General features: G+C 39.6%; 2 protein-coding genes and 1 long non-coding RNA gene across 7 annotated transcripts; 1 reads left to right on the top strand and 2 right to left on the bottom strand.

Moving 5' to 3' along the window:
* Nucleotides 1-126: 126 nt before the first annotated feature.
* Nucleotides 127-9,368, bottom strand: si:ch211-114c17.1 (pre-mRNA-processing factor 39). Of its 2 annotated transcripts, none has more exons than XM_068325863.1 (15): nucleotides 9,305-9,368; nucleotides 8,343-8,572; nucleotides 7,354-7,479; nucleotides 7,124-7,242; nucleotides 6,796-6,963; nucleotides 6,273-6,453; nucleotides 6,088-6,192; nucleotides 4,823-4,940; nucleotides 4,458-4,612; nucleotides 4,245-4,371; nucleotides 3,772-4,043; nucleotides 2,350-2,534; nucleotides 2,168-2,242; nucleotides 1,859-2,030; nucleotides 127-1,586 (listed from the first exon to the last, which is right to left on the bottom strand). In XM_068325863.1, exons 1-15 carry the CDS (start codon nucleotides 9,360-9,362, stop codon nucleotides 1,515-1,517), a joined length of 2,163 nt encoding a protein of 720 aa, XP_068181964.1. In that variant the 5' UTR covers nucleotides 9,363-9,368; the 3' UTR covers nucleotides 127-1,514. The 2 variants fall into 2 exon arrangements, with proteins under 2 accessions (XP_068181964.1, XP_068181965.1); XM_068325864.1 differs by having other exon boundaries at nucleotides 6,088-6,189.
* Nucleotides 4,235-6,077, top strand: LOC137602816 (uncharacterized). Its single transcript, XR_011037203.1, has 3 exons — nucleotides 4,235-4,359; nucleotides 4,482-4,641; nucleotides 4,854-6,077. It is a non-coding gene; the product is annotated as an uncharacterized lncRNA (long non-coding RNA).
* A 454-nt stretch (nucleotides 9,369-9,822) lies between the features above and the next one.
* ganabb (glucosidase II alpha subunit b) lies at nucleotides 9,823-22,414 on the bottom strand. 4 transcript variants are annotated; one of them, XM_068325923.1, is made up of 25 exons: nucleotides 22,391-22,414; nucleotides 21,471-21,572; nucleotides 21,238-21,346; nucleotides 20,789-20,916; nucleotides 20,273-20,452; nucleotides 20,054-20,119; nucleotides 18,334-18,391; nucleotides 18,156-18,234; nucleotides 17,875-17,971; nucleotides 17,548-17,728; nucleotides 17,273-17,426; nucleotides 16,519-16,754; nucleotides 16,216-16,342; nucleotides 15,931-16,010; nucleotides 15,680-15,820; nucleotides 15,203-15,299; nucleotides 14,945-15,046; nucleotides 13,924-14,167; nucleotides 13,284-13,348; nucleotides 12,931-13,007; nucleotides 12,716-12,790; nucleotides 12,336-12,449; nucleotides 12,107-12,216; nucleotides 11,676-11,776; nucleotides 9,823-11,292 (listed from the first exon to the last, which is right to left on the bottom strand). In XM_068325923.1, the coding sequence occupies exons 1-25, from the start codon at nucleotides 22,408-22,410 to the stop codon at nucleotides 11,183-11,185; spliced, it is 2,853 nt and encodes a 950-aa protein (XP_068182024.1). In that variant the 5' UTR covers nucleotides 22,411-22,414; the 3' UTR covers nucleotides 9,823-11,182. The 4 variants fall into 4 exon arrangements, with proteins under 4 accessions (XP_068182024.1, XP_068182025.1, XP_068182026.1 ...); XM_068325924.1 differs by lacking the exon at nucleotides 22,391-22,414 and adding an exon at nucleotides 22,055-22,364; XM_068325925.1 differs by lacking the exon at nucleotides 20,054-20,119.
* Between the last annotated feature and the right edge of the window lie 408 nt (nucleotides 22,415-22,822).

The raw sequence follows: 22,822 nt of genomic DNA, 5'->3' as shown, positions 1-22,822 counted from the left end.
AATTTCTTTTTTGTGCTTAAAAGAAGGAAGATTGTATATTTTCCATAACGGTCAGAAATGTAAATGTTTTCAGTAGCCACAAATAGGAACACTATTTAGTTCCAGATCCTTTAATACACTTATGTAATTTCAAACTGACAACTGGTCTGGTGAGCTGGAACGCCAGGACATTAAACAATTGATCAAAACTGAGCTGCATATTGTTTTTCACAGATGACAGTACAAAAACGTGTTATAATAGGTGAATGACGGCTGCTTTAGTTCCAAAAATTCAGTTATGGTGCATGCTGGTTTAGGATGAGATGTAATGACTACAGCCACCACCGCTGTGCTGTGAAAACCTTAGCTGTGAAAAAGACCAATTTGTTTCACTCAATGAATTTCAGAGGCTGCAGTCATCGCTTCTATGGGCATCTGTGACTCAGGTGGTATTAGCTGTCCACCTAACAGCGGTTGTTTCTAAAAATGTGAGCAAGACAAAAACCTGGAATTGGAAAACCTATAGTTTTTACTCCTAAAGAGCAGGTAGCACCTTGCATGGCATCCTCTGCAACCACCATGAGTATACGTGAAGACTGGCTTCTGTTGTAAAGCGCTTTGAGTGACCAATCAGAGCAGACTGTCCTTTCACCATTTAATGGGGGGGGGGAGCTCTTCACTCTTTACACTAAACCTTCAATATATATGACATTGATGACAAATGGGCTGTTGTGATGATCCTATAAAGAAAGTTTTAGGTCTCGTTCTACGTCAATTTACCATTAATTTAATAATCACGCTATTGAGGTGAAGATCACATTCTCTAAAGCCCACCAGCTATTTGACTTTCAAACTCAGTTGATCATGTGCACAAGAGCGTCACTACAATCACTTATTACTGACACGAGACTAGAGGCAAGGCTGTGATGTACTGAAATATTTCACAACTTTTTAGAAAACATTACTGCAGATCAGCAGGAAATACGTCTTTGAAAGACAACAAGGTTTTTGTGTAACAATGAGTAAAACAAGTAAAAGCTCATTTTTTACTGTCATTGTGGAAGAACGAGCAAACAGACTTACAACACAAATAGTTACGCTGTGACAAACTATAAAACACCTTTATATACATTACAAAAACAGTGCAGAAGCTACTAGGGACCGTACAAAATGTCAGTCAACTGGATGGATTTAAACCTGGAGAAAAATGGGTTAATCTGGCAAGAAATGCAAAAATATTTCTGAATAAAATGAGAAAACACTTGATGGTCTGAGAATGGACGTCACGGTCTCCTGTCATCATCTTTCCACCAGGTCCCTCAAGAGTCCACAGTGAAATTATTGACATATAAAAACAGCTCCTACCACTTATTTAAAATCCAGAACGATGAGGTGACTTGGAAGAGAGGATGCTGGCATTTATTTATTTTTTTTAGCAGGGGGGCTGATGAGACTGGTTCAGTTTGTAGTTCAGTCATCTGGGGTCAAACCGCATCAGCTGGTCTGACCTGGTGTCACAATCTTTGTCTCCTGCTCTAGCTGGGAGGATAGTAGCCCTGGTTGTAGTTCCAGGTGTTCTGGTAGCCATAGCTGCTGTATTGTGGCTGCTGGAAAATGAATCACAACAAACAGGTAGTGAAGTTCACAGAACATCTCAGAGAGCATTCTGTCATGATGAGCTCATCCATCCTCATCCTTCTATGAAACCATTTTAGACTAAACTGGATACATCTTGTACAAGAAATATTGGTTTTCTTTCATTTCCCCCTTAGGTCATTCTTTAGGCAAGGTAGTTCCCGTACAGATTTATTTAATCACATTAATCTTGTACTCTAATACTGTAAAATACTGTAATCTATAGTAAAATCTTGAGTCCAACCTGGTACCAGCTGCTATACGCCCCGTAGCCACCCTGTGTGCTCATGTCGGCTCCCACCACAGGTGGAGGGGGGGTGGTGATTGGGACATGTGGCACGGTAGGTGGGGTTTGTTCAGACGCGGCTACAGCAGAGTTGTCGTCACCTTTGTTCAGCTTCTCTGGATCTTCGTCCCTAAAAATAAAATAATTCAAAATTAGGTTTGCACAACAAAATGAAATAACCCATCAAGGAGAAGTAAAATCTTAAGATTGTGTTTCTTGTGAAACTGATCCGACTTCAGCTTTGAGTACTTTTCCTTTGTTTCTCACCCATTCTCTGCTTCTCTCTTGGTTCCCCCCAGCTCCTTCAGCAGTTTCTGGTGCTCTTCATACACAGATAGCACACTGACGAAGACACACAAGCAAACACAAGGAACAATCGACAATGGGGATCACATGATCACTTGGGCTTGGAATATTGGGCGGCTATCAGGTTTCTGTTTAATTCTGACCTTTGGATCGAGCTGCTATAATCCTCAGCAAACTGCAAGCCTCTCTGTGAGAGGAGGATCTTTGTGTGTGAGGCGAGGGGAGCTGCCAGCGCTCGTGTCACGCACTCCTGGACCGCTTCCACCGACGCCCAGGGATCCTCCGACACCTCCAGCTCCAACAGGTTCAGGTGCAGTTTATCATTATCCTGATGGACGACACAAGAAGAGAGAAGCCATTATAAACTACAGAGATTGTGTGTCTTAATTATGAACTTATGTTTTTTTTACTACTTAAGTTTCAAGCATGGAGCAACAGTTTTTATTTTCTGGTAACTCACAAGGTACCCATCGCAAAGATTATGACACACACAAAAAATGTCTTCAACACATAAAGGACAAAATGTGATGATATACATCAAGAGGTAGATAAAATAACATCACATAGAATAGCAAATAAGACTAGTTCTAACTTCTAATGAATGAATGATTCCAGGAAATCATTTTAACTCAAGATTTAAGGGTTGGAAACAGTCCTGAGAAACGGAGCTCAGCTCCAAAGACTAGAGAAACGACAGGCTGAATCAGCAATGCTGCAGTGTTGAGGGAATTATTCCTCAGGCAGGTATCAAAAGCCTTCTACAAACAGTTTCAAGTTCTTCCTGTTTTGTTGAGTGCATGTCCTCACCAGCATCCTTGCTTTATCAGGATCCCAGTGTTAATAGAACGTTCCGTATAAACACCTGTTTGTGGGTGAAGCATGTTGTAATAAGGGACATACTAACAAAAATCAGTTTTATAATATTGCTGCCAATATGCCAGATGTTTTATTCATTCAAATCAATGTTTGTTTGAGAGGTGGCCTTGATCTTTGACTGTAGTCTAAAGGAAGACTTTATGACCAAACTTTAGATGCACCAACTGCTCCCAAAGACAAGGGTAGTAACTGGAGACCACGTGTCTTCTTATTTAGCAACCTTGTCATACTCAGGTTTGATTGGACTGAATTTCAGCAATTTGGGTTCCCAAAAAGGGGGACAGTAAAATAGATAAAACTGTGCCTTCTCTAATACCACTGAAAACTGATTTATGTTTTGTTTTATGGCTCTGATCAATGATTTAACAATGTAGTTCCTGCACCTGCACTATTCCTGTCATGGTAATGTTCTCCTCTATGTGGACATAAATAAATTATTAAAATGTGTTCAGTGGCATGACAATTTAGAGTGAAGCTTCCTTTTTAAGATAAAGGAAGTGACTGGCAGAGGAGTATGAAAAATTTCGAGTATAGAAAATATAGTAAGGGAAGGCACTGACTTTATAAAACTTCATTGCCTGGCTTGGCCCATTTTCTAATGTCAACTACAGTTTGCCATGCTTTTCAAAGGGGTAGTGCTGAAAAGGGACTGATCAAAGTACTGTGGTGATATTTTTTCCTTATCTCACCGGACTGATCTCCAGTGCTTCCTGTAAAACTCTTCGTGCTCTGCTGGGGTTCCTTCCAAGTTTCAGCAGCAGACGAGCCAGCTTAATAGAGTAGAACGCATGTAAAGTGGGCCTTTCTTTGGATTCGGCCACAGCTGCCTGCAACAAGGCCTCTGATTGGTCCAGCTGACCCGCCCGTCTCTCTAAGGCCACCCTGCGCAGGACGACCACTGCCAACCTGGGTAACGTCTTGTCTAGGGCATCCAGCACTCGTCTGGCCTCATTTAAGTCACCTGACGGAGAAATAATATGAATTTATATTCCACCTCTCACCTGTCATAATCGTGCCTAAATACCAGGCGCTATTTATTCTCATATGATTTGTATAAGTCTTCATCTTCACTTTGTTTCTATTCTGTCATTTATTACGTGCAAGTTCAACGTATTCTTATGATTCTCATTATTTGTGTGTGTGTGTGCATGATTTGACATACCATGTCTCTCTTCAAAGGTCGCCCAGTGCAAGTGAATGTTGGGTTTGTGCGTCAGGTGGATCTCACAAGCTCGTCTGAAAACAGCCCGAGCCTCATCAACACTCTGCGACTCCAGGTACCGCGTATACTGAACACAAACAAGAGATGTTCTAATTTGACAATAATATGCATTAAAATGTGTCACAACATGGGAAAGCACACTGTTCTGCTCACTCTGGTCCAAAACTCCTCATACAGAGCGCAGGCAATTAGGCAGCGCTCGAAGAGGATGCGAACCCTATGGTCGTCATGGACAACAGTAGCCCCTTCTGATCCTTCCTGAGGCTGGGCTGTCACCTCTGTTTCTTCTGTGGCTGCCTGGTTTGGATCTAGTAAAATACAAGAAACATCCTCATCGGTCAGTACAATTACATTGTCATGATTCTCATTATTTGTGTGTGTATGCCAGATGTAAACCACTGCCTTTCTCAAAAGCATTAAAAAAAGAAAACCGAGAGAACAAGCAAACTCAACATTGGCCACCGATGAGCTACTGTGCTGCATGTGATAATATTGTTGATACTTTCGAATGTGTTCACCTTTGATAGTTTCTTTTGTGTCCCTGTTCAGCTCAGAAATCTCCCAGTCAAGGTAGGAGTGCCAGGTTCGCAGCTGAAGACGATCAAGTGGCTTGACGTGGAAGTACGGACGTTTGATCTGCAGATCCAAGAAACCAAACACACTGACATCACTTGAATAAAGTCAACTGGACTCATAAGAAAGGCTTCAAGATGCTTAGCCTGTCATCCAAGAGACTTCTTCAGTTCTTTACAGCAGGTGGGGAGTTCCATATACTTAACCAAGTAGAAGTGGTCAAGTCGTAAAGACATAATGATGACTGAGGCTACCACTACGTTAAATATCTGGAACTCTTGGATGAGAGGCAAACACCTTAACACTTTTCCAAAAAGTCAAGATGACGTTACATCAGAGTTCTACCATGATCTGGATGACTGAGAATATTTAGATATCAGAGAAGCAGCATATGCAAAACTATTTAATAAGTTAAAAAATATTTAAATGACAGAATTCTGTCGTCAATTTATACTGCTGTCAAATTCGGATTTCAGCCTGGAGCATCATTATCATATTTGGCCTTGAGCACAAAGGCAGATGCATTTGATACTTTCAGAAATATCTGCCTGAAAAGTTTGAGATTTGTTATCAAAAAATGTACATGAGTAGAAGACAATAGTGATGTCCGAATGTCATTCGAACGCTAATCTAATCAATCCAGAGGATTTTGACACGATCAGCAACACACCACGCTGTTTCATCCATTTGAACACATCTGGAACTTGCCGGTGTTTCATATCCCCACCCACTGATCTGAACCACTAAACCGGTTCACCTGGTGAATGAAGCGCCAGTGTGTCAGCTGGGGGAATGAAGTGCTTAGTGTTTAGAAACACTCGAATGTTTCAAGAGTCATCAATCACGTGGTTTTTCCATGTCTGAAGCAGGCTTCGAAGCGGTGGTTCAGAAAAAAACACCTATCGAGTCCGGGGCGCGTATCGAAGTGTCGAAACAAAGCACACATAAGTAGCAGACAGCACTTTATTCACCAAAACTATTATTAATTAAAATCAAGCTTTATACAAGACTTAATGAGCAGTTGGCTATTTGGATGGCAGCCACTGATAAAAGTGGACAATTCTTTGTCAAATCTTGGTTTTGGTTTGCCAAAGCAAATGCAAATGCAAACAAAATACGATGATTGAATAAGAGAAGGAAAAGCACCAGAACATTGGAGATACAAAAAAAAAATACTATCACAGTGAAGTAGAAAGACAAAAACACTCACGGCATCTTCAAAGTGCCATCTGTTGCGAACTTCCCCCTCGTTGTGCTGGTACACTTTGTCCCTGCGAATCAGCACTTGTTCCCTGATCTTCTGTTTCAATTCCTCCTAAACAAAATTGATCCCTTTAATTTCTCCACCTACCCATCTTACCTAGCATGACTGTGAGTCAGCTGGAAGTAGCTCACTGTGTCTACGCCGTCAGGTGTGGCGGGTTCTTCCTCCCCTGGGGGCCTCTCCTGCTCCTCCTCCTGGGCCTGTTCAGCACGTTCTGCCTTCTGGCTCTGTCGGCACAACAACCTCAGCTCCTCGTATTCTTCTGGAGAGAGGACCTCTTTGGGCTCGTGGCTGTTCAGGTGTTCCTTGAACCTGACAGATGAGATGGAAGTAAGAAAAAGCAATGTAAACTTGGATTCACAAGAGGGGAAAAGAACATTTTATATATATATATATATATATATATATATATATATATATATATATATATATATATATATATATATATATATATATATATATATATTTAATAGAAATCTTAAGGTATCTATCATGATTGAAATAGTTAATGTAGCACACGAAAAGATTTGCGTCAGAATTTTTATTGTCAACTGATTTGTTTAAAGACATTTTACATGACTTGTGTGGATTTGTGTGTTTGAGCTTGTGTGTGAATGAATGTGTGTGTGTGTGTATGTGAATGTGTGGTCTTACTTTTCATAGTGGGTATTGTAGAGCTGGGTGGGGACTTTGAGGACTCTGTCCAAAACAGCTGTGGCATTCCTCATGTTCCCTTGCTCCTTCTCCCACTCAACATAAAGATCCCAAAGCCGATCTGAGTGAAAGTCCAGTCCTGCTGCCTGAACCGCATTCTCAAACACACTGAGGGAAGATGTTGGAAAACATTTTGAACAATGGAAGCAGATATTTTTATATATATTTGGACATTTCCATTTTAACATTTTAATTAAAACAAAGAATTTTATTTGTACGAAGCATGGTGCAAGAGGTGTACTGGCAAAATATGAGAACGTTCATCTACCTACGAATTCGCGGGTGTGACTCAGGCAGGTTCATGTCAAGTGTTCCCAGCAGCAGATTGATGTAGTGGATCCACAGATCTACGCTCAGAGGGATCACCCGGAGACCCTGAATACACACCTGAAACAAAACACCACAATATTAGCTCACAAATAATTATGGAAAAGCTTATTTAAAATATTTTAATGTTGCATAAAAGAAGATGGGACATTGTAAGTTCTCCAGTTTTACCTCCTCTGCTTTTATGTTCAATCCTTCACGACGCTCCAGATCAGCAAATTTCTTCCAGTAGCCATAGCAGAGTGGGTAGCGAGCAAGAAAGGCCTCTAGAGCTCTGCGTGATGCTGCAACATGACTCTGAAGAGGTGACAAAAAACTAAGTTTCAAAAGTACACTGCCACAACAAGTTGCTTTGTAGCTTACTGGGGCACTAGAAGTTAATATAGGTACTCGGTAGTTTGAAGTTGCACAACTATTTAAGAACGATTGTGCATTTACATCTACCTTATTTGGTCTGAAGTTTATGACATGACAACAAATTTTCATCATTTAAAAAAAATTAAAATAATTTCTAACCCATCCAGTCTTCTAAAAAAAAAACCTCAAACCCACTAAATTATGGGAGAAAATCAAACAATAGACATGCGTATTTTTCACATTAATTAATTACATATAACTTAGCTAAACAATGAAGTACACATGAGCAACATACTCAAGTACACAAACGCTACATCTTTACTCTGTGGACAACACGTGGGAAAGAATGAGATCCAGCTGATGTGTCCATCTGCTAGTTAGCGGTGGTGTCCTGAAGGACAATTCTTCACTCAGATTTTTACTCGTATGACGAACAAAAATATGGACCAAATGACAACTCATAACTTAAACTCATATGTTGCTCGTATGTCGAAGTAGTACTGCATGGTGGAAGTTCTTTAGTGTAACTTCAAAATCATATTGAGTAACAAAATTGATGGGCTAAAAAGTAACAAATGCAACAAAAGCCTGAACCTTGGTTCAGACTAACCCACTAGGTTTTGAACAAATTAAGTTCTAAAATAACTTTGCCTTGAACTAACTAGGTTTGAATTATTTAAAATAAACAGTGCATTTGTGTTATTTAATTATTATTTATGTTTACACTGTTTATATGTTGGTTTCTCACGGTGAAAAACCTCATTGATTGACTGCTGTTTGTCTATTTAAAACAACACACACACCTCTTGCTCACAGTACTGCAGGAGGTCAGTCCAGCTGGTGAAGTCTTGAGGGTTATCACTGGCTGCTTTCCATAGACGCTCAAAATCTGCTGGCATTTCCACGTCATCTTCTGCAGCTTGGGGCATGGGGAAGGGATCTGGTTCGGGGCATGTTGGTTCCGTAGGGGCCTCCGTGGCACTGCTGTTCTCTTCTGGCATCTCAGTTGGAGGTGATACATGAACTTCATGAGCTTCCATTAAAAAAAATGGGTGGGAGGGGGCAAAAGTGGATGTCAGTAACATAAAAATGTGCTCAGACCAGTGTCTCTACCCACTGGCCACTGGATGCCAGTGTGCACAAACTCGACATTTTGGGCTCAGTAAAAAACAATTTAAAACAACCCTATACCTTTGAAAACGGTTGTAAAAAAAAAAGGTATCTCAATCAATTTGTTGGAATAAAAGTAATAGTCTGGGGAAAAACAGTAAATCAATAAATCACCTCGACTTTAAAAGCTGAGATTGTATTAAACAGTGGAAGCAGCTGTTTAACTGTACATGACAGTAAATAATGCAGAGCGCTTGTGATTCATGAGTGACTAACCAGCCAACAAAACAAAAACATTATCGGTAGTTTCCCGGTTTTCTGATTGAAATGTCGCCTGTCTTTACCTGTTAGCGGTGTCTGTCATTCATACAAATAAAATAAAATCAATAGTTTGGGATATTCTTCCATTAATTGATGAAAAAAGGTGACAAGCAGCGAAACACCAACTTAAATATACAACGGCAAGTCGGATTACTTTACGAGAAACCTGTTTTTATTGGTCTATTAAAATCAAGCTAGCCTAGCCTAGCATTGATTTCTTTACACCAGGTCCAGTTTAAGAGTTCGGTCACAATGCATGACTTCATTACAATAATCCGAAAAATTGAAAATGAAAAACTTCGTACTGTCTATTTCTTAGTATTAATCAAACTACCTGAAGACTCATCCAGCTCCCCGTTGCCGCTCATGTCCTGAAAGCCTTCAGCCGCCATGATTAAAAAAAACAAACAAAATTTTCTACGTCATCAGTGTGCGACAACAGGTGGGACAGAGTCAAGGACATTCCAAGAGTGGTTATTGTACTGTATTCAGTTACATTTCTGAGAAAAGAGGTCATGAAAATTTAATCCGTATAACTAAGCGCTATAACCACGTAAGATTATTAGACGACTGCTTGGAAAACAGTACAATTACAACATTCAACACAAGAATTGTTTTCTTTTCCACTAAGCTGGACTCCCAGAGAAGGCATATTTATTCATTATTTATAAAACCATTCTTAGTCAAAGAAAAGTTAGATATTTACACCTGCTTCTGTGAAGTTTAGCCTGAACTTTTGGAAAACAGGTTTTATTTTATAATTTTCCTTTTGAAGATGTAATTTTCCAGTTTTTTAGAAAGTATGATGCACCTCTAAATGACTGAAATGTATCAAAACCAGGAATTTTTCATTTGGTCAACTTTATTGTCACTTGGTCTCATCTTTTAGATACATCGGTAGCTTTGACAGACAAATTTGTTCCCACCATTTCAAGCCTTTACTAACAAAACTGTAGCAACACATACTTTAATAATCATAAAATCAAATAAACTAACTTACAGAAAAAAACTAAAAGGTCAAATGATTTGCCTTGTCAGGACAGTCCAAATTCTCCAGAAAATTGTTTGAATAATTAACTGCTCAGTGTCCAGGTAGAATTTCTTGTTTGTAAACACCAGGAAAAGAAATCACTATTTGCTAGTAAAGCAAATTGAAAAAAGAAAAGATTTGACCTCATTATTAAGATCCAAAGTACACACTGGAAATACTGGACGGTCCTGACATCTAGTAACACATGAAAACTTATTCACTTCTAACTTCAAGTGCATTAAAATTATCCAGTAAACACTGGGGGAAAATCTCCAATAAATTGAGAAGGGAAATTGACAGTATGATAAACAAACATCAGTGGTTTAACCACTAAAGTGAAGCTGAAGTGATTCCCCACTGACCAGGTTGCTCAAAAGAAGAGCCAAAATTTCCTATTTTCTCTGTTGAATGACTGAATCGCTTCTACTGTGACGTCACGATGATGAATCATTCAATGCAACTCTTTACTTAGAAAGGGAGAGAGGTTAAAGAATGAATTTACCAGAACTGGTGAGAAACATGATTTCAGTTTGTGGCATCAAGAAATGTCAAGAACTGCAGAATGAAGGCTGACAGCACAGCCTCACAATTCTTCTATAAAATATGAAATGTGACCCATATAAGCTAAGCTCTTAGCTGGCTGAAGTGCACTGCCAAAGGGAAGGAATGAATATTTGAGTCAAAATTGGAAAGGCGGAGGAATCACCAGCAGGTGGCGCATGTGCTTTGAGAATGTGAGTCTTCATTTTCATTTGCAATAAAAAAATCCCGTGACATTTCTGCACAGGCAGACAAGATGGAGAACCAAATCAATAACTAAAACAAAAACAAAAGAATTTCTGGATATTTTATCACTCAACTTCAAAGTGTCATCAGATGGTTTGGTTTGTGTTGCTCAATTGTCATCTATCTAAAAATGTGACAAACCATAATCTAACTAGTATTACCTCTTTCGGTTCCAATTAGTGTGACCAAACACGAGAACAACGTAGCAGATGTTTTATAGATCATTTCAAACAACAAGTTAATTATGCATGTTTATGCATTGTAATGTGCTCTGTATTTATTTTATTTTCCATGATGCCTATCCTGTCTTGCTTTAATTAGTCATAAGTATCAGTGCCTTGTATCTGTTCTCTACTCGTTTTCAGTCATATTTCTCCTCCTGTTTTTCCTCCTTTGTTACTCAAGCGTCACAGTCCAGTCTATGCCTGCATTCATGCCGGGCTTGCGGAGTGTCAACACCGACATGGAGGCGTCAAAGTCGTACTCCAGCTGGGTGTCCTCAGCACCTGCAGAGCAGAAGCAGACAGTATATTACAGAAAGTTGACCCCCTGGAAATAGTGACAAAACAGAAAAGGAATCCAAAATTTGGGATGAAAACTAATTCCAAGAAATGTCAGCCAAGTCACACTGTAATTTAATCAGTTTTGAAATGTGACTGCAGTAATTCTTCTCTCAAAGCCATTTTTCTAATAGAATTCCACATAGCAGCCTCTATAAATGCATTCCTGATTTAGTTTTCATGCACAAAGATGAGCTGTCCACATAAAACCATGTGCATCATAACTGAAGTATTTACAGCAGTCAGAATGTTATTACAGAAACAGCTGCACACAGACATCTAAGCAGCCAACATAAAAAGCTAAATTCACTGTTGTGTATGGAACTCACCAGCAGTCTTGAGGGTAACCTGTTTGGGTTTACTGGCACCCAGTATGACAATTCGCTCAATCCAGGAGAGGGTGGAAAACTGGGACTCGGGACTCAGGTTACTGTGGACCAACCCGTGACATGTAATTTATTCGTTACTATTTGAGATTTTACAATACAATTTCAATTACAAATAATGCTTTAGTGTGCAAAAACATACAATACAATGTGATGATTTACTACAGTATTTTTAAAAAAATTGTGTTTGTTTTTCAGTTGTCCAACCATTTTAGAATCCACTTTGTAATATGGTAACCCGACAAATCCCCACTTACCTTGATACACTTATTCCTATTCTTAGCATTGCTATTTCTTCTTTCAATGACAGGATGTTTACTGTAGAGAAGGAAATTTTATACTGAACTAAAAAGTAGAGAATATTTTTCACTTACATAGAAGAGAGGATGTTGTTGGAGAAGGAGAGCCTCCTGTGGATGAACTCCTTCTTTTCATAGTTGAAGGTGTGGCCATCGTCTATGTAGAGCTCTCCCTCCGCAGTTCTCTGTCAGAAAGGGCAGAACTTTAAGTACAACAGTGCCACTTGGCAAACGAATGCGATACATCTACAGTGGGTGAGAACTGTGTCATTCATTTGTTGTTGGGTTAACACAGCTGTGTTACCTGGGGGCTAAGAGCCACATATAAGGTATAGGGATCATGCTCCATGCAGGTGGAGGACCTACGAACTCGAAGTTTCCTGGAAATAATGGAGCCGCCTCGCTGGAACACAGGAATCTGAAAACAAGATAGAAAGCACTTTATTAAAAATACTGTTTTTGTGTTATGCTTTGGAAAATTTAATCCAAGATTAATCCTGTTCACAGACTGAGCTTAAAACTCAATTTAAAACTATGGAAATACACAAAAAAAGAAATGATAATAACACAGCAAAAACAAACATTTAAGGCTAGAATAATTAAAAGATATAGAGGGCCTCCAAATATTTGCTTTCTGTGATTGTAAGTTACTGAGAAATTAAGAAACATCTTTTGGTTTCTTACAGAGCTCATGGTGACAGGGATGTAAAGGTTCTGGGCTCCGTTGTGCTTCTGAAATGTGTGAACATCAAACCAAACCTGAGGAACACACAACATTCACGTTAAGAAAAGTTTCCATCAAGACCAAGGTCCCCTGAACTCTGCAGTCAGTTATTACACTGTGTCTCATAGGAAGAAGAAGTCACCACAAGCTAAATAAATTAAATGCCTCCTCTGACCTCATCTTTGCCGGGCAGGTAGGCAGTGACCCCCCTGGATCCCTCCTCAGTAACTGGGTGAACCAACAGGTCTCTCCCTGCAGAAAAGTTGAGCATTAGTTGGTCTGATCATCACTGGAATCTGAACCTTCACTAATGTAATAATACACTTTTTTTGTGTGCAGAATTTTGGTAAGCACGGAAGTGTATGGAATAAATAAATATTATATATATATATATATATATATAAATAAAAACATCTGTGACCACCAGCTTTTTTTGGGAAGAGAGTTTTGACCAAAAGTCATTTAGACCTCTTCAGAAAATTCCAGATCTGGTAATAGGAAACAAAGCTTTGATGTTTTGTGACTCACCGATCAAGAACTCATCATCCAGACCAAAAGTAACAGGATCCTGAGGATATTCCACCCACAGTGGTCTAAAACACAGACACACATGAGAGGAACATAAACTAAACATAATGCTCCTTGTGTGCATTTGGTAATTATAATTCAGAGTAGGAGACACATTTGTTTTGAATCTCTATTTCACTTATTACAAGTACTCTTATATTCAAGCTGTGTTTTGGCAAATTTTAACCACTGATGATATGTAATTTAAAAATCTACATTTACACATTTTATGTATTATGGGGCATCAGTAGCTCAGCGGTAGAGCAGATGTCTTGTAGACAGATCGCCCCAGCCATCGGTGGATCAAATCCCGCTGCCGATGTGTGTAGTTTGATGTGTGTACTAGCTGTGTGTACTTACCCTTGTGTGCTGTGTTTCAGGGGGCCTGTATACACTGACTGTCGAACTAACACAAAAATGTACTGTATCTACCTGAGAGAGTATGTAATTTCCCCTTGCGGGGATCAAAAATGTATACTTCTTATTATTATTTTATTTTTTAATGTTATTTCCCATGATGTCAACAGAAGCTTGAACAAAAATATTTTTTTAGTAGATGACACAAAAGCAACACAACCACAAAGATCCATCTGGGCCTCACCTCATGACAGGCTGACCAGTCTTGTATGCATGGTAGAACTGCTGGTACCAGTAGGGCAGGAGGGTGTAGCGCTGGCGCACCGCATCACGGATCAGCGCCATGTTTTCTGGACCAAACAGCCAGGGTTCACGGCGGGGTGTGTCCAAGTGTGCATGGGCCCTGAAGAAAGGCTGGTACGCCCCGGTCTGGTACCAACGCACAAGCAGTTCAGGACTTGGAGATTTGAAGAAACCTCCAACATCAGCTGTGAGAGACGGGATAGATTTTAGTGTTAGTGTCAGGTCTGGGCTGAACTGTTCAAAGCCTGATATATAAATGTCTTCAGGAAACAAAACCGCCGGACACGACAGCCTCTTGAGATCTTCTGGAGATTTTATCTCAAGATAAAACATTCAGAAGATTTTATCTCAAATAAAATTGTCCATACGACTCATGATCTTTGAAATGTTTTTTTCTTATTCTGAAAAACAGTTTATAGTGCTTTAAATGAAAAAGAACACCAAACTACAACAACAGGCAAGCACACTTCCATAAGAATTAAAATATATACTGTACAAATATACTGTCATTAATTTCACATTCATAAACAGCACACAGGACAAATAGCAATCTAATTATACAAAAGCAAATTTAATTTTTTAAATAAAAACCTCAGTTGACCTTATCAATTAGAACTAATAAAAATGGACGGAAAACAAGCATGTAATGACTAAAACATCTGATCTGACCATTGGAGTCAAACAGAGGCTATCAAGCAGATTTGATGTAACTTTCAGTGCTAATTTCAGAGAACCTGATTTTATCAGAATCAGAATCCTTTATTAATTCCCCGAAGGAGAAATTGGATTTCGTTAGTCACTCCGCAGATTGTTATAAAATCTTTTTACATTTCAAGTTAATCAGCAAATGCTGGCAAACAATGACTGTCAAAAAATCAGCTGGATAACTTTTCAACAGTCATCTGAATATGTTGTTTCTATCAGTTTCTACAGTGACAGACTTGAAGCTTGATAAAACTCACCACCGCAGAAAGAGATTCCAACCACACCCAAACTCAGACACATGGGAATAGAGATCTTTAAATGGTCCCACTCAGCAGAATTATCTCCTGTCCATACAGCACCTAAAAGCAGAATACTTTTACACTCAAGGTGCTGTGATATAATAACTTGACACAAAGGATTCTGGCACATTACCCAACAGTATTAAGGTTTTCCCCAATCTACAAGGTTTGTTTTGGGGATTATGCTTTGCTACAATTCAGACCTAAAGGACTTACCATAGCGCTGTGACCCAGCAAAGAAGGCCCTGGTGAGAACAAATGGTCTCTCAACTCCTCCTGACCTCTGGATCAGGCCCTCTGCTGTGGCCATGTGCTGTTGGTTGCACAAAATAATCAGGATAATTAGTGGAAGAGTATTTTCTTCCATATCATCTAGATATATATTAGAGTATATTATGGTTCTTGTACAGTCATCTAGACTTATCTAATTGATTTCTAAAATGTTTAATATAAACTCCCTTGAAACACAAACACAGAGCACGTTCAGTGCAAGTTTGGACCCCGGAGTTGATGTCTTTAACACCTGAATTGATTTCATGCTTTTCATTCAAAAAAATTCTTACAATTGGGTTTCTTGAAAGATTATTTTGAAAATCATACAGTTAAACTGCTGTGATATCCTACTGCCTGTCCAAACCTACTTAATGGCTAGGTTTCACAGTTTACTCCTGTAGACAAAGTGAGTGCACTTACGACATAGAGCCCATACAAGTTGTGCACATCACGATGCTCCCAGGCTCCGTGCACTGCATCCTTGTGCATGGTGACCTCTGGTCCATTGAAGACAGATGGCTCGTTCATATCATTCCACGTATACAGGTTCTCCATGGAACCCTGGAGAAGGGACAGAGATTATGGATGTAAGTCTAGACGACACACCTGCTATGGAAACATTTTAAGTTTAAATGTATAGACAGATTCAATAAAGTGTCCTCAAGACTCACCTCATACTGATCATAAGCGAACATGCTGGCCCACCAGGCTCTCATGTCTGCACGGGTGAAGTCTGGATAACCAGCACTACCTATATGTCACCATGTGTGACAAGGGATAGGAAGGAAAATGGAAAAGTATGTGAATCACGAGACTAATATCTACCAATTAATCAAGATCTCTGCTTAATGAAAAACATGCCACTATAAACTCATATACTCAATGAAGAGGCAGGTTGTTAAAGTATATTTATAAACATGTTTTCTCGTGATTATTTCAAGTTACAAATCTCCTACCTGGCCAGCACCAGCCCTCGTAGTCTCCACCATCTTTATTCTTAATGTAGAAACCTAGAGAACGGATTTCATTGTGGATCTTGTAGTTGCTGTCTATTTTGATATGAGGGTCTACAATGGCCACCATCTATAAAACAATTAAAGAGAAAACATGTTAAAAAGGACTGAAAGTGTAAAGGGTGCCATTACTGTGATATCAGATACAAATCGACGGAAGGGAGCAAAATAGACATTTTAGAGCTTCTGGGATGAAAAACAAAAAAATTGCTAAAAGAGCGATGTCAGATGATTCAGTATCTGTACCTTGCGTTTCTTGTCCAGTAGATTCTGTAGCATTTCTTTTGGTGTTGCAAACTTGTGTGGTTCCCAGGTGAAGTAACGCTTGCCATCTGTGTGCTCAATGTCAAGCCAAATAAAGTCATATGGAATGTCATGTTCATCAAAGCCTGCATCCACTGCCTGCACGTCTTCCTGGTCATTGTAGTTCCAGCGGCACTGGTGGTAGGCGATGGCAGCGATGGGAGGGAAAGCTTGGGTGCCTGATGGAGGACACACATAGGTACTAAGATCAGGTAGGAAACATGATAAACTTTATCTTTACTTTATATTTGTTGTCACTCACGCTTATAAGCTCAATTTAAGTTTAAAAAAAGTTTTATTTCATCAAATTATTTAGTTTAAACAGATTTATATTGCTATTAGCAAGAGACTTGAATAGAAATTTCAGTTTGCCATCTTGGTGTCCGTAGGTATTAAAGATAACGGATCATTCTTTACATCGTTATTAAGCAATGACAGTCTAGAAACAATGAGAATGAGTCAGTGAAAAACTGATATACTCAAACTGCAATAAAGGAATCTCTGCACACTGACTAATTTTCAAAAATGTTAGACCTTCCTGAGGCAATAAAATTTGTGTGTCAAAACAGTGACTCTGAAAGGAGGAGTCAAGGGAGTGGGTGGAAATTTTCTGTTGGATAAATTCTACTTACTTCATTCAACATAATGAATTAAAGATAAAAAACATTTTGTCCATGACAACGGTTCCTCTTCCTACCTGTGAGGGAGGCATACTGAGAAAAAACATCTTTGGGAGTTGGTCCAAGCATAATGAAGACGTCAACAATGCCACTTTCAGAGATCCAGCGTACATCTGTCTGTGGCGTTTCACTGGAACCTTGAACATAATCTAACATTTTCCCAAACACAGTCTAAAGGGGGACAAAGTGAGTGAGTTAGTCTCTGGAAATCTTGGTAGTAGATGTATTTTTGCTAATTCTATCTGACCAAGTCAATACAAAGCAAACCTAAGGCGAAGGAAAAGTTACATACCTTTCCAGCTGTGTTGGAGCTGATATCTACCCAGGTCTCAGCTGCATTTAGCCAGAAGATACCTGTGGTCCGCTGGGCGCTGTGAGCCAACATGACTGGTACTGAACCATAAAGTGCCATAGGATTATAAAGCTCATACTGAAAGACATCCAGGTTGTACAGTCGATATGGATCGCCGTTACTGAAACAGATGAGTGTACACACATAGGTTTGATCAATGCAGATAAGATTACAAATGAATATTTTCTGTGTCAACAAATAGAAATAAAATCCTAAAACTTTATAATAAATGTTTTTGTTAGTGAAATAAGACTCATTAAAACTCACTCTGTTGTTTTGAGCCGAAGGCTGTCGGCATGTTCTGGGATGCCGTAGACGTGCTCAACCCCTGGCAACGAAAAGTCTAAACTAACAGCAGATGGACCTGTAAGGTGAAAGCAACCAATCACTTAGAGGAGGTATATCATCAAGAAGAGGCCGTTAAGCCCCAAAAAATTCATCACTTTTTGGATACAAGTTTGTCTCCTATATTATAATGGAATCTTCTCCCTGACATTAACAGTTATATTCAAATGAGCTACAAGTGGCGGGAAAAAAGTAGTAATTACCATTAGGTTTGCTGTCTGAGTGCGATTTAAACATTTCCTCCCACATACCATCCTCTTCTTTTCCTGCATCTTCTGCAGTCTGACAGGTACAACAGAAGCAATTTAAAATTAGACGATCAATGAGGAGAAATTTAAATTTGGAACAGAAGAAAGACAGGAAAAATGTGTTTCGTAGTACCTCAGCCTGGTTTGCTGGCTCAGCTTCCTCTTTCTTTTCTGCCTCTGGGTCAGCCTGACTGCTCCGCGGCACAAAGAATGGAAGAAGGGGAAACAAGGAAACAAAAGATGTGTCACTTTGGCAAAGTTATCAATTTCTGTGGCATGAAACCATATATGGGGAATAGAATTTAACTATGATAAAAGGAAAACATACAAAGAGGGAGGGTGGTGAAAAACCACCAACTCCACAAGGACATCCAACAAATACACTACTGCATTTGGGTTTGAATTACTTTAATGACAAAGGAGTAAGAGCAACTCCCTACCTTGTGGCTATTTCAAACAGTACGGGACAGGACTGGTTCCTCAATACAATAAAGAGACCTTCGAAGAAGTCTAACTATTAATACTTTTGTCATCCCACACAGCTGATGAGGCGCATGATCTGCAGCAGTAAAACCATGCAGTGAGGCCAAAATGGGCTTTCAAAGTTTTGAATGTTATTTCCATATTACTGTGTAAAAACAAAGTTTGTGTTGTGCATTCTGCTTTTCTCTGCACTAGGTTGTTGGGAGAGTTTGCTTGAAGGCAACGAGACTCAATGAAAAACGATCAAGTGCTTAGGGAATCCCCGGAGTTTTCATTCAACTTGTCCTAACTGACAAAATGATACCCTTAAAACATTTTATCAGATTATACTGCCAAAAATCATCAGCCCAACCACATATACAGCAGGGCTCCTGAAGGTGATCTGAACATTAACGGTAGTTGTCTTCGGTCGCTACTGATTCTCAAAAAGCAATTTTGTGTCAAACCTGGTAAAAAAAACATGACACCTGTCAATTTGATTTCTATATGAATCTTTACATTTATTTAGTATTTTAAAATTGCAACTACAGTACACCACACACATCAGTGCAGAGCTGTCACCACACAGCACAAACGCATCAAAGAGGAAAAAGCCTGAAAAATCTGCTTTCAGGCACAGTTTATAAGACACCAGAAAATGTCCCAATTTACATAAATATTAAACCAAAAACTGAAATGCAAACTGAAATATAACCACAAAGAGAGATGTTGCTTTTGTGTTTGAGAACTGGGTTATACGATCAGAAAATATTAAACTATTTGGGAAAGTAACTACTTGAAAATAAAAATACCATCATTGCCTTCCAGTGCCTACTTAACTGGCCCACACCTGCTGTGACTAACTTTTTTCATCAGCTAGCTCTCAACTTGAATTGAGCAAGTGCGATAAATCATTCCATATCTAGTCAAATCACACAGCTGATCATGCAGTTGCATTGTTAGATTGGCTGGAGTGACTTGGAATTACTTCATTTCTTTAATCAAACACTGATCCAGTAAGACATACTGTATATCACCGGCAGGGACAGCACACCCTACGTCATTTGATTGTTCTGTCTTTTATGATCAGGATGTTTTTTCTTGGATTCATTAAATACGCTTAAAAAATCCACACAAAAAAAATAAATCAATTGGACATGATTCTTCAAGAATAAAATGATTAAACTTACAGCAGGGGACTGGATTGAGCCCTTCATTTTGAACCAAATTCAACGCAGGCATGTAACTCACCCACACTGCTCTCACTCTCGGTCACGTTCATTTTTGGTTAAACTGGGTGAGGTCTGATGGCACTCCCTATGCTTTTGTCACTATTGGCAGTATTAGCACAAGGAACAGAATACACACTTACAAATCTTAAGGGTCTTTACCTAGAGAATACACTCTTGATATTATCCCACACGCTAGCCACTGTGCTAGTTACTTTATAGGAGAAACTAGGATGATAGGGAAAAGAGGACAGAACAACGAGTCAGACAGTACTCAAAAAGCAAACCATTATATGGGAACAAAAATAGAATCTATTGAGTGAGGACGTGGATAAAAAGAGACTGACATTTGTAAATGTGTGTGCATGGGCAGTTTCTCACGTGTCCTTGCGCATCCTCAGGTGCTCAAACGCCAGTAGGCCACGAGAGTTAAGTGACATCAGCACGTTTCGCCCTTCCATGATGTCCAGCCTAAAGGGCCGTGCACTCAGGATGACCCTCTGAGACTCCGCCCCCAGGGACAGAACCACCCCGTTTTCATCCTGAGACAGGAGAGACAGGCTGGAGGAGGAGAAGAAGAGGTGAGGAAGTTAAAGAGAAGACTTCAAGTTTTTTCATCACAGAAATCTGTGTGTGTGTGTGTGTGTGTTTGTGTGTGTGTGTGTTTGAATTTTCTTAACAGCATGTTTCTATTACAAATGAAAAGGACTACATTGTCATCATCACCATCTGCGTCCACTTTGCAAGTTGTTTTAATTTGTCTTGTCAAATGTAAGTCCAACTACTGTAATTAACTAATGAAACATAAACCCACAATGTTTACTTTTAACACTGTTAACCTAGACCATACCATTAAGTATTAAGTATGCCATTAAGTAATACCCATGGGAGACTTACGGCTCAGTCGGAGGCTCCCGGATTAGTACATCTGGGACCTCATAGCGAGGTTTCAGCGGCTTCAGCTCATTTATCTTCACCCTTGTTATGTTTCCCTGAAGACGGTAGAGCTCAAGCAGCAGACGCACCTGAATCCAAACCCAAGAGTGGTAGAGGACAGGTGAGATGGAAGGGATGATAAAACACAAAGATACAAAGGAATTTAGTCAAGAATTCAAGGTATCCAAGCGCATCAACTGAGTTTGCTCAAAGACCATTTTTACAATGTCACTCTGACATATCTGGCAGCTGGTTTAGATACCACAAACAAGAACAATTAGAATTTTATACCTTCATGATATTATGAATATTGTCACTGAAATTCTGCTGAACAGCTTAAAAAATATATTCACCAAATATCGACATGAATTGTTTACTCTTCGTGGACTACTTTTCTGTGTGTGATTTACCTTGTTGTTGTCATTAATGAGCTGCAAGGTGAGTCTGGTATTGGTCAGCTCCATAGTCTCCAGTAGAGCTCGGTAAGGGGATTCACCAGGCTTCATAGCTCGCTGGCGCCTGTGGAGGTTTCACGAAAAGAAAGTGGACACCAGCAACAAATCAGTACTGTTTCTCTTCCTAGCAGAAATTTTAAAAAAAGTAGGTTAAAAATTATTTTCTATATTCTTTATCTTGCACTCACTTGCAGAAGCTACTCTGGTCACAGGTCTTGAAGTTGGCCCTGTCCACAGCCCATGTTCCACTGAGGCTCACAACCAGCCACAACATCAACAACAGTGCCATCCTGCAAAAGAACAGCCAGAAAATGATGATTTGAGACAAACGTTCACCAATTCTCCAATCCACGGACAACCTGCGGGTTATACAACGTGAAGTTAAAACTAAACCAGGACTTTGATTCCTGGGTGGTGGAAGGGGTTTTTTTTTTCTCAACTCAAAACCAGCGAATGGCACAGGCAGTAAAAACCACTTCCCGTTTCCTCCCCCTCATCTAGAGACAGAGTTCACTCAATCTATCAGACCCACGTCTACATGTGGGGACGTTCTCCTCAGACCGATGCTGTCGTCGGATTGCTGAAAAAGAAATGTTAAAGAGGCAGCATTACCTCCGGGATTATTAAAGTATCTATCTATCTATCGATCTATCGATCTATCTATCGATCTATCTATCTATTACCTCGCTAACGTGTCATCTGATGCGGGCTAAAGTTAGCTAGCATCCCATCAGAATTCTGTCGGGATAAAAAATAAAATCCGAAAACTTACATTAATTATTATTTGACAGCAACGACTCATCGGCTTCTTGTAGTCCATAAGAATTCAGACGACACGACACAGAAGACATCGTTATTGACCCCCTTCTAACCAGGATATCCTGCTAACCTTGCTACAACAGTTACGCTCCCAACTGACAAGCCGTTACTTCCATTGAGGGCTCTTGACTTTGCAAGTACTGTTTTTCTTAGTGGCCTTCAAACCCTGATAGTGTGTGAAGTTTACTAAACGTATGTCAACAGCCATCATCTGTGCTCCCCGACACATTCAAATGAAGTTAAATAAATCCTAAATTCACAATGAAACAGCAGTCCTGCTTTGTCTTACCTCTCAGTGAAGGCGGCCATCTTGATTATGCTTTAGTTAGACTCCGCCCCTTTCAGTTGTAAAATATTGTTTAAAAATTAGAAAACTAACCCATCGGACAAACTTGTCTCATTTTTACTAGAATAAATTGTGTGGATTCATATATTTAAGTCAAAATAATTTACTTTGTGGCGTTTTCAACAGAATTTCTTTGTTCAGAATTTCTTTATTCAGAATTTCTGACTTCATCTGATTATTTATCCTCTCAGGCGGGGACACGTCATCGCCAAGCTCCAATCACCGAAGTGGACGCGAGGTGACGTCACGCGTGACGGTCCTCCAGAGGTGATTTATTCAATCTGAAGCCAAAAACCTCATCCAGAAGCAGTTTTACACCCTCAGCAACAGTTGGAGCAGCAATGGGAATGTTGGCTGGAACACTACTGTGATTTA

The sequence above is a fragment of the Antennarius striatus genome, chromosome 10 (genome assembly GCF_040054535.1).
Source record: "Antennarius striatus isolate MH-2024 chromosome 10, ASM4005453v1, whole genome shotgun sequence".
Taxonomy (NCBI): domain Eukaryota; kingdom Metazoa; phylum Chordata; class Actinopteri; order Lophiiformes; family Antennariidae; genus Antennarius; species Antennarius striatus.
Note: the sequence above shows the minus strand (reverse complement) of the source record. Positions and strands in the feature narration are given on the sequence as shown.

What these genes read in the sequence shown, in the direction of transcription:
- si:ch211-114c17.1 (XM_068325863.1), bottom strand. Translation starts at nt 9,362, where the DNA reads ATGGCGGCTGAAGGCTTTCAGGACATGAGCGGCAACGGGGAGCTGGAT. An exon ending in TGCAGTACTGTGAGCAAGAG is followed by an intron (nt 7,480 to 8,342) that starts GTGTGTGTGTTG and finishes TCACCTCTTCAG; the next exon opens with AGTCATGTTGCAGCATCACG. An exon ending in AAGAGAGAAGCAGAGAATGG is followed by an intron (nt 2,031 to 2,167) that starts GTGAGAAACAAA and finishes TTTTATTTTTAG; the next exon opens with GGACGAAGATCCAGAGAAGC.
- ganabb (XM_068325923.1), bottom strand. Translation starts at nt 22,410, where the DNA reads ATGGCCGCCTTCACTGAGAG. An exon ending in TCATTAATGACAACAACAAG is followed by an intron (nt 20,917 to 21,237) that starts GTAAATCACACA and finishes GTTTGGATTCAG; the next exon opens with GTGCGTCTGCTGCTTGAGCT. An exon ending in TACTGGACAAGAAACGCAAG is followed by an intron (nt 16,343 to 16,518) that starts GTACAGATACTG and finishes ATTGTTTTATAG; the next exon opens with ATGGTGGCCATTGTAGACCC.